Source organism: Cibotium barometz, chromosome 21, assembly GCF_041138505.1.
Source record: "Cibotium barometz isolate CiBa-2024 chromosome 21, ASM4113850v1, whole genome shotgun sequence".
NCBI lineage: Eukaryota > Viridiplantae > Streptophyta > Polypodiopsida > Cyatheales > Cibotiaceae > Cibotium > Cibotium barometz.
Genome location: NC_141066.1, coordinates 20,910,176 through 20,921,405, shown reverse-complemented (window position 1 = coordinate 20,921,405; position 11,230 = coordinate 20,910,176). Strand labels below are relative to the sequence as shown.

The following is an 11,230-nucleotide window of genomic DNA, read 5'->3' as shown; positions in this document are numbered from 1 at the left end:
ACAAATGTTGTTGCATGTGATTCAATTGTCATGTACCTACATCCCCTACTACTAGTGGTGGCAAGAGACAACTCTTAAAAGACTGAACTCATCCTATCTCAAAGTGAGAACCAAAGACATAATGGCTATGACTTGAAAAGACTCATCTAAACAGTTGGCACCACACCATTGAAGCTTTGATTTTTGTGGGTGCAGAAAGAAGTAGTGGACTTGGTTTCCTGGTAGCTACACGGCGAATGGCACGCTTGTTGACCAAATGGACTAGATCCACCCTCCCGACAAGATTTCGATTTTTCCTACCTTTTCTTTGTTTTTTGCCATCGAGATTTCAGTATAGCAGCGAGCTCACACAAATCCATCATGGAGCTCGACTATGCTCTAGCGAGCTAACACAAATCCATCATGGAGCTCGACTGTGCTCTACCAACTCAACTACACGCTTGAAGGAGGCAGGGAAAAAATCGGAATCTATTGGGAACATCTCATGAAAGAAATGTGAACAGCAACCATGTACCATGAAATTAAAAGCCTTATCTCACTTAGAAGGGCTTGTGCGTGTGGTGGGATGCTCGAAGGAGGGAGCCCACGTGTGAATGCAACATCTGAACTCATGGATAACGATAGATTATAAAAAATCATTAGTTAATAATACGGTGCTGACTTTTAGGGGTGAGTGAGGTTACAAGCCCAGGTGGAGCCAACAGCTGGGGTGCACTCTGCTGCTACTAGAAGCAGACCTAGAGAGAGAGAGAGAGAGAGAGAGAGAGAATCGCCTGTGCGCTTTCCCATACTGGGAATCCAATTCGTCTTTTGTGCGTTTCTACATCAAGTGAGAGAGACCCCCTCCCCCCCTCTCCCCTCTCCCCTCTGTCTCTCTCTGTCTCTCTCTCTCTCTGTGCCAACGCAAAACAGACCCATCAAACTCTCGCCGACCATCGACCCACATCATAAAGCGGGCCCCGACTGCCCAAACATGCCTTGCTTTAGCTTAATTGTGGTCTCTATGGCTGGTGGGAAGTGCTTGATTACCTCAAATAAATGATCCATCTCCGCGGGGTTTCAGGTCTCATCGCCGCATCTCAACCCTGGATGAAGCTTAACTAACAGGTAAATATTTGCCCTAGAATCTCTGTGCAAGTAGGCATGGATTGGAGGCTTTTGAACGATGCAATCGCCAAACGTGCTCATGCTCTCCATTTCAGTGCAGTGAAAATGCACAATCTGCTAATTTGCTATGAACTTCTGGGTGCCCATCACCTGTAATATTAAAATTGAACAATGAGAGAAAAAAAATTCAATATATTTGCTCTATGCTATGCAAATTTCTGATATACGGGTTTATGATGTTTTCAGAAAATATGGATTTGTGATCATTGCCCTTCTTTACAGTATATATTCTTTGGTGTGTGTGTGTGTGTGTGTGTTTAGAAGTGTGGCTTGCCCACCAGCAGAGGAAATTTCACAAATCAAAGAGGCGTAGAAAGTTGGCTTGGATGGGCCATTATGTGCTTAATGGCCTCTTGCCCGAGGGGTCACAGTCTGTTTCTCTTTTCAACTCTTCAGAGTACGACCAGATATGGGTGGAGGCCGAGCAGAAAACTGCAGAGCTCTTAGGCCAAATTCAGCCTTCTAGGCCATCAGAAGAACGCAGGATGGCCGTCATCAACTATGTAGAGCGGCTAATCGAAAGAGAATTTGAATGCAAGGTGAAGAAGCACTTCAAACCCTTATTTGAGCCACACCTTTCAAGAGAACATATACTGGGTCATCCCTTTTTTACAAGATGAGAGGGCTGAGATCTTACCTCTTGTCAATCTCTCTTTTTGCCCTTTGTCATACATCTTTGTATGTCTTTTCTTAGGTGTCTATATTTGAAATAGCTCACTATGCAGTTTAAGATTGAACAACTTCTATGATCTGAATTTAAACTGCATGTTTTAGGTCTTCCCGTTTGGTTCCGTGCCATTGAAAACATATCTTCCTGACGGTGACATAGACCTTACGGCTATAAGTGAGCGTCACCACTTCAATGATACTTGGGCTAACGATGTGTCTGCCATACTTGAACGGGAAGAGCGTAGTCACAATTCAGGGTTTCAAGTCAAAGAAGTGAAATGCATCTATGCTGAGGTATGCAAAACTTGTCTTTGCAGAGCAAGCACAGCAGGCAGAAGAAGGTTGTCTATGCCCAGCATTCCATTTTGCTTAGTATTTGAAGAACTTGCTGTATTTTTTATGGTTTTGGGACACATTTAGAATTACACTCAAGTAGACGATAATCATCTTTAAAACCTCCTTCTTTGTTTGAAGCTTTGATCATTCAGCTATTGGGGTTCATTTGGTGTGATCTGTTGTATTATTGGCTCAAGTTCACCAATAGCCTGTAGATCTCAGCTTGTGTGAAGTGTCTAGGAAAGCTTTTGTGGGGCAAACCAGGTACAATTTTATCAGAGCTTGAGTCCACTAAAATGTTTGAAGTGACTCTCACTCCAGAGATTGGTTCTTTTATGTTAAAATGAGGGGAAACAAAGGGCTGGCAACAAATCAGCTTATGTGGAAGTGAAGCAGCCGAGGGTACTGTGCACAGGTGAAGTAATCAGTGGGAAGAAGTACACAGAAAGCAGAGCAGAGTGACCCATGTGTATGGCGGGGACTTAGTGGAACAAGAGTAAGCTGAGGCTGTGGAGGGCAGCAATCAGTGGACAAGGGAGGAAATAAATGCTGCAGGACAGTAGAAGCTGAGATACACAGGTGGTGGTGGGTCCTATAGGCATAGTTGTTACGAGGCGCGCCTCTAACAGATCGAGCCGTACGACTGCATGATCGAGCCGTCCACAATATATATATATATATATATATATATATGTATATTTGCTAGTTTGAGTCTTTAGACGGGGGTTTTAAGGGCCCAAGGCAGCCCCTCTCACACACACTTTCTCTCCCTCCCTCCCAAAAGCCTTTCTCAAGACCCAAAGTTCAAAGTTCAAACTTCAAACACACTAGGATGATGATGTTTTTTATACCCACTTTTGGAGCTCTCTCTATACTCTACCAGTTTATTTCATTTTACTTTGTACCCTTGAATCTTGATGATGTATCCAGATGATGAGGATGGACTATTTTGGTCTCATAGGTCATTTTGGCCTTTTGCAGACGTTTAATACAGCTTTCTTTCTTTAACGAACACTCTCTCTCTCATCCTCTCTCATACACACCCTCTCTCCCTCCCTCAAGGCTCATACATACACACTCTAGTCTCTCTCTCTCTCTCTCTCTCAACTTTCACTATATATATATATATATATATAAATACTCATAGAATTTAAGAGAATTCTAATTTTGATATAAAAATTCTTTATGTATCTATTTATGCATAAAAATCAACTTCAATGGGAATAACACTTTTATATAAAAGAAAATCTTTTTATGCATCTATTTATACATAAAATCAAATTTAATAAAAATAACACTTTTGTAATAAAGAAATTCTTTTATGCATCTTTCTATGCATAGAAATTAAATTTAATAAGAATAACACTTTATAATAATTTTTTTTAATGCATCTTTCTATGCATATAAATTAAATTTAATAAGAATAATACTTTTATAATAAAAAAATTCATTTATGCATCTTTTTATACATAGAAATCAAATTTAATAAGAATAACAGTTTCATAAAAAAAATTTCATTCAACTAATCTCTTATACGCACCTTGGAGTACTTACCTAATGACAAGAGAAAGATACAAGATTGGTTACACATGTTTGTTGCATCCCCACAAGAAAGGATTTCTTTAATGTAGGAAGCAACAATCATGTTCAATTTCTCCTCTGTGGTAATGTGTTTACCTGGCTCATTCCAACAGTCACCATTGCGAGGATCTGCAAGCCTCACATACTTTCATGATTTTCCTCTATACAACATCTCTCTCTCTCTCTCTCTCTCTCTCTCTCTCTCTATATATATATATATATATATATATATATATATATATATATATAAAATAGATGCCTCTAACGTCTCTAAAAAATACGAGTCTTTCGAGGCGTGTATCATACCCGGCTCGTACCAAACGCCTTTGATGTCTCTAACAACCTTGCCTACAGGCAGCGCACAATTGATATGGTGGGTGCTGTAGGCAGCACACATGGGAGATTAGGTTGGCACTTGGGCTCTGTAGGTGGTACACAGGCGACCAATAAATGGGGCTCGGCTGAGGTGGCGATGCAAGCTCACAAGTAGGCCGAATTATAATACAGGGTGACCTAGATGACCAACAAAGCGATGAATTATTAGAGTTTCCTTAAATCCGTTCCTTTTCTCAAAATGAAGAACCTTATTAGAAGGTGGTGGTGCCCATGTGGAGGTGTGGTGGGTGCTATGTGTATGGAGACGTCCTTTTTACCCACGATGCACTTTGTGGTGGCCATGCACTTTGTGGGAAGCATGCAAGATGGGAATCCTTTGCCATACACTCCCACATTCATGGGAAGGGTGCCCTTATAAAATGCTTGCCCTCTTATTTAAAAGAGGCGTCAATGTGTTAGGTATAAACCTTTACACAAACAACTTAAAACATTAAATGAAGTTGTAGTCATACTTACCACGTATCCATATAGACATTTCCAAGTCAAATACACACATTGCAAACACTAAGGCCTTTGGGGCTAGTCCCAAGCATTCCCGGGCCCCTATTGCCATTTACACGTGGTAAGAATATGTTAAATCCTACTAAAAAATGATGCATTCATTCAAACCTTTTCCATACATTAAACAAGATTAATGTGCAATACACATATTGTATTAGATAATCTCCCATTCTCGTATCTGACATACTGGTCTCAGGCACGAGTACCAACACCCATTGAGCTCTTTAGACTCCAGTTAAACTCACTAGCTGTTAACTGAAAACTAGTATCCATGGAGTTTATGTCGAGTAGGTGATATACAAATTTGAAGCCTAAGATCTTCAGCTTTCATTAAGCAATCGCATGACCCTCTTGATTTGAACAGCTCTTATGCAATCACTACATACATCACATTTAATTGCAGATGGCTTATACAAGTCTTGGATGATAAGTACCAGCCACAAGATGGTCGCATCCGTGATATTGTTAAAAGCATTTCACTTAACTGCCATACACCTAAACATAGCTCTTTTCTCTGTTAGATCATGCAATAGAGAGTTTATGTGTGCAAAGTGATGGATGAACCTTTCTTAGTATGAACATAAGTCCAACAAGCTGTGATTCTCATGCACAGTTTTCAGGTCCAACTATTCTTTGATTGTCTCTATCTTCTTGGGGTCCATGCACACATCTTTCTTGGAAACTATGTCCAAGGTAATGGAAAATGAGAGGAAAAATTCACACTTTTGCTGTTGATGTGAGCTTATGTCTCAAAAGCTCCTCAAACATTGTGGCCAAGTGTGCACAGTGTTCCTCCGTCGTGTAGAACACCAATATGTCATCAAAGTAACGTCTTGCAAACCTCATGTGATTGTCAAGATTGCGGTCCATTAGGTGGTTAAATGTGCCAAACGCATTCATGGGACCAAAAGGCATAGCCAGCTCAAGAAACTTGAAAGTGATTCTTATTGAGTGGTCTATAGTCCACATACATCCAACAGCATCCATCCTTCTTTTGCACGAGGAGGACATGGCAAGCAATATGGCTAGGATCTCGGCTAGATAAAGCCCTTTTCTAAATATTTTATTCACCTGTGCCGTACTCTCTTTTTATTGGCTTGTACTCACTTGGTATAGTGGCTAATAGGGTGGTAAGTTGCTTGGAATGAGCTCTGTGTAGTGATTCTCGGGGCTTGTAGGTGGTAGTTCATTTGGGAAGGCTTTTGCATAACAATATTTATATGCATGCATGAAATCCAAGCTATCTTTAGTCAAATATTTTTCCTATGCACATTCTCATGCTCTACGTTATCACTTCATCGCTTTGTTAATTTGTATGCTACTTACAAGGTATGGTATCACCAAAGGTGCTAACATCAATCACATGCTCGTGGCAATCGTCCAAGGCATTCCAAGCAATACATCACAACCATTGCAAGGGATCTAAAAAAGCTCTCATGATCAAGATTCCCATGTATGTGAATGCAAAGTTTGCCAATCAGAGCCGTTACATCCATTTCCATGCCCTCCTCAAGGCAACACATGCATTTATGTGGATATCTATATCTTGCAGATTCAATCCCATGGCGGTAGCCATGTCTGCAGAAATGAAATTTTATGTATAACCATCGTTAAACATGAAAAGGGCCGGTTGGTCCTTCAATTATCCCCATATGTTGTCCACTTTATGCCCCTCAGGTTGTCCCATGTTGCCTTGTACATCTAGTACCTGTTAGAAGTCATCTCCTGTCTATTTTTATACACCAGGGCCTTTGTTGTGGGTGTGCCCGCCCTTATGAGGTGTTTTATCATTTTTCCTCACTCCCCGCATTTTTCTCCTATTTTTTCCCATTTAGCAGTCGTGTGGTTGGCCGACTGCCCATTCAGCAGTCGTGTGGCTGGCCGACTGCCTAATCAGTAGTCGTGGAGTTTTCTCTGCTGGCCGACTGCTTCATGCAGTCGTGGAGTTTTCTCTGCTGGCCGACTGCTTCATGCAGTCGTGGAGAGCCACTAGCGCTGGCCGACTGCATGCATGGGGCATATAAATAGGCCCCATGCTCCCCACCACTTTTGTATCAACCCCGGGATCTTCTTGTGTATATAGAGCAGAGTTACACGTCTCTATTTCTCTCTCTTTTGTGTTGTTATTTTTCTGCATGCGTTTTGCTCGTGTTCCCAGATCTCGTCAACATCTCCGTTGCGCATTCTGACATGGTATCAGAGCCTAGATAGTTCTTGGGATTTGTGTGAGCAAGAGGGGGACTGTTGTGTTGCTGATTGGTGGACTGTTCGGGACTGTTCGGGAAGAGGAGAAGCAAGAGGACGGTGGGCTGATTTGCTAGACAGCCACTTGCAAGTGTTAGTTCTTCTTTGTTCCCACCCACCCACCCTTTTCAGAGTACATCCCCGCAATGGCAGATCTGTTTGAGATGGCCGAGAGGCATGTGAAGATCCCGACACTCCCCAGGTTCCCGGTGGACCGTCAGTTGGACGGGAGCAACTACGGCATATGGAAGGTTATGATGGAATCTGTTCTGGAGTCTTACAGCCTGGCAGATTTCGTCGTTGTTGGGGTTCCACAGCCGGAAGTAGAGGAAGGGGAGTTACTGTCGATCCGAAAGAACCGGGAGGCTCAGACACAGATGTGGGATCATGTCAATACCAGGGTCCGTTCGTTTATCTTTCTCAACTGCACACCGCAGGTAATCAATCATGTAAAGCATATGATGCTAGCCAGAGGTATATGGCAGCATTTGGCCTCTCTTTACAACAGGGTATCGCCCATGAAGAGGATTTCCTTGGAAGTACAGATGCGGGTTATGAGCCCTACAAAGTCGGTGACGATGCGGGAGCATATTAACAAGCTGCAGGCTCTTCAGCAGGAAGTTCTTAAGGCTGGGAAGGAGATATCATAACGTTGCTGTCGCACTTGCCCTCTCAGTACTCAGCATTTTACTCGTCTTTGATTACAAGTGGCAGGCTCAGCACCATCACGTGGGAGGAGCTTGTGCCCATGGTCTTGGACCAGGAGGAACGATTCACGAACCCTCCTCAGGGTGGAGGTTCGGAGACCTTAACTGGCCAACGGTCGAAAGGCCGTAACACGGGCAAAGGGAAGGCTTCGTCGGAGAAGTCTTTTGAGAAGAAGTCCGTTACTGACCGCGAGAAACTAAAGGCAGAGGACCTGTAATGATTGTGGCGAGAAAGGCCACTATTGGAGGCAGTGTCCCAAGCGGAAGACCGAGAAGGGTGAAGATTCCTCAGCAGCAATCATGAAGACTCCGGCTTTTGTGCACCTGGAGGTGATGGACACTGATGTTTCATTTTCTTCAGGCAGGGAAGAGATGGGAGGACTCTCCGCGACGGATACTCGGGGAGTGGATTCTAGACAGTGGTGCTTCCAGGCACATGACTCCTTCTCGCTCTGGTTTACAGGATCTCTGCAGGTTTTCTGGTCACATTCTTACTGGGGATACATCCACTATCCCAGTTCACAGTGAGGGCAGGATGGAGATAGTTCCCGATGGCAGAGGGGGGAAGCATTCCTTCTAGGTGTTGTATGTTTCGGCACTTGGTTTTCATCTGTTGTCAGTGCATCAGGTTTGCAAGACTGGCGTACGGGTGGAGTTTGATGAGCATTTTGTTGCTCTCCGAGACAAAGCAACAGGCCAAGTGGTTTGGGAAGGCGGAGTGGAGAATGGAGTTTACAAGCTTTCAGCACTCTCTCTCCCAGGTCCTCAGGTTTGTGATGAGTGGCAGTTTGGTAATGGCCACTTAAGTGTGGATGCGCTGTAGGTGCAGGCTTTTTGGAACCAGATGGTGGATAGCTTGCCAGTAGATGGCAGCAGTTGGTAGGAACTCTCCAGTACTGATGTTGGTGGTTCTTGTGTTCGTCAGTCAGAGGAAACTGAACAGGTCACTTATGCTCTGATGTCTCGTCGTATTCGGGACAAAGAACCTCCAGTAGATGAGGATGTTCTTTCCACGGGGACCTTTCGGAAAGCCAGGTAGGTGGCAATTGATTACTTGCAGAAGGAGGTGGTTTCTCCAGGCTTTGTGGTTCCGAATTCAGAGGGGGTGGTTGACAGGTTTCAGAAGGCCTGGCATGGTCTTCATCAGGTTTCCAGGACTTGTTTTTGCACCGTAACAGGTGTAGATCCTTGTGAGCAGTGTGATGCCTCTTTGTCTTAGAAGCAGAACGGTTCATTGATCTGGTTGATGGACACTAGATTGGATGGGAGCTTCCTGATGAGGCAGTTGAGCTCATGGTTGCAGATGACTCTTTGGGAGGGAGGATTGCGTTTCCTGTGGTTTCTGCGGCATGCGAAGGATCATGGACTCTTGTACACAGGAGGGGGATTGTTGGATGGAGTCCGACTCCACGGTTGGAGTGACTCAGTTTGGGGAGGAGATTCGGACAGGAGGAGATCTACTTCAGGCCCAGGAGCAGTTTTACGGAGCAGTAAGAGGCAGTCATCTTTTGCCTTGTCGTCGCGGACAGAGGCAGAGTACCGGGCTGCTTGTGATGCTGCTTGTGAGGTGGTGAGGATGCAGAGGTTGCATTGCAGGTTTGGGCTTCCACTGGTGGAACCCATGGTCATCCAGAGGCACTTTGTTCGTGAACAGATCGATGCTGATGACATCTTGCTAGAGTTCTGTTCGACGGAGGATAGTATGGTGGACGACTGCATGCATGGGGCATATAAATAGGCCCCATGCTCCCCACCACTTTTGTATCAACCCCGGGATCTTCTTGTGTATATAGAGCAGAGTTACATGCCTCTATTTCTCTCTCTTTTGTGCTGTTATTTTTCTGCATGCGTTTTTCTCTTGTGTTCCCAGATCTGGTCAACATCTCCGCTGCGCATTCTGACAGGACCATGTGTGCAACAAGCTTGTACTCTTCCTCTTTGGCTTTCACAATCTTATTTGGAAATTGGCACACACATTGTCAGGTGCTGTGTGAAAACGGTTCTTATCCAGCCCTTAAAGTTTTTTGGATTTTATTTGTTTTATTTTGGATTTTGTGGGTCTTGCTGCTTGTCGACAACTAGCAACCCCACTCACTAGATATAGGAGAGCCTCATCATTTAGTAGATTGTACCACTTTATAGACCATATCAGGTACCACGATTTGATCTGCCCTGCTGGCGCGGCCTACAATGCATCTGATTCACCATCCTCACCTATCAACTCCTACACTGTACATCAGGTTCAATAAAGAATTTGTGTGTGTGTGTGTATGTGGGCGTGTGTGATTTAGTTATGTATTTGTCTATTTTTGCAAGTTATTATTACTATATTTTTTTTCTCGGGTGTCTCTATTAAACCTTTTTTATTTTTATTTTTTAAAATTTGTTTGTTTTTGGTGATTCTCTTCTTTCTTTTAAAATTATTCGTAAGTTCAGATTCATCTGGCCTTATGATGGTATATATATTTTTGGAGTATCTTTTTGTAAAAGCAAGCATTAATATATTTAAATATGGGTGAGCGATACGATGGGCCACACTCACCCAGAGGAGATTGAACCCAACCATGTGTCGATGGTGACTTCTTCTCTATTTTCAAGCTTTCACGGTTTATGTTATTTTGTTGAATTGTTCACATAAGGTTTTGATCTTCAATTTGTGCAAAGTCTATGTTTTATTAATTTTTGTGTTTTGAGTTTGAGTAATTCTTCTCCGAGGTGTCATAAGATCCTGACAAATCTACCTCCTTTGTGGGTGTTTTTCGGCAAGTTTTGGTGGACTGGTTGCTACTATCCAGTTCCTTTCTCTCTTAGTTTTGAGAGGGGGCTACTTGTTCCTCGTACCTCGTTCTTGTTGGAGAAGTGTTGGAGATTGTTGTGGAGTGTTGAGATCATCAGTGGCACAAAGGCTCTCTTGTAGAGGTGTGCTATTGCCGTAGATATGGGTTTCCTCTTGGAGGAGGCATCTATACTTGTTTCTCAAGAGTAAAAAAATAGTTGGCGAGACAAGTTCATTTTGGAGCTATGGCTTGGATGTGTTCCAAGTCTATTGCTTGGTGTAGTAGAGATTATGGATTGGATGAGTTCCAAGTTCATTGTTGGAGGTTTTCTGGACGTCATGCGTTCATAGTCCATTGTTGGGGGATTGTGGACGGGAAGCCAGGTCCTCCACATTCCACCATCACCTCTGACATCTCCGACCGCCGATGCCCTCCGACGGCTCCGACCGCTGTCACCGCCAGTGCACCTCTTTGACTGCCGTCACTGCAGGCACCCTCCGACATCTCCGACCGCCGTCACTGACGGTGCCCTCTGATGGCTCCGACCACCGTCACCGCCGGTGCCCTTCGACCGCTCCGACCATCGTCACCTCCGACCGCTGTCACCGCCGGTGCCCTTCGACATCTCCAACGTGCATGGCCAACTCCGATGGTCTCATGGAGGCAACGCCCCTCTCCCTTTCCCGAGGGATGGCGAGATCCTCTTGGGTACAATCTTCCTTTCCCTGACGGAAGATCTTCTCTCTACACTACATAATGAGGATTGGGACTTTGAGGAGGGGGACACTCCAGGAGGAGGACACCCAAGGAGGAGATAAGGGGAGCACTCTCTCGGCAGTATAGAAGACACCC

General features: G+C 44.1%; 1 protein-coding gene across 2 annotated transcripts in view; it reads left to right on the top strand.

The window, feature by feature from the left end:
- Window positions 1–655: 655 nt before the first annotated feature.
- Window positions 656–11,230, top strand: part of LOC147626943 (uncharacterized) — a 73,635-nt gene continuing 63,060 nt past the window's right edge. The window contains exons 1-3 of one of the 2 annotated variants that reach the window (XM_086815498.1): window positions 656–1,107; window positions 1,429–1,706; window positions 1,942–2,130. In XM_086815498.1, the coding sequence (XP_086671624.1) occupies window positions 1,494–1,706; window positions 1,942–2,130 (402 nt within the window). In that variant the 5' untranslated portion in view covers window positions 656–1,107; window positions 1,429–1,493. The remainder of the gene's footprint in view (window positions 1,108–1,428; window positions 1,707–1,941; window positions 2,131–11,230) is intronic. The other variant, XM_086815499.1, reaches the window with a different exon arrangement.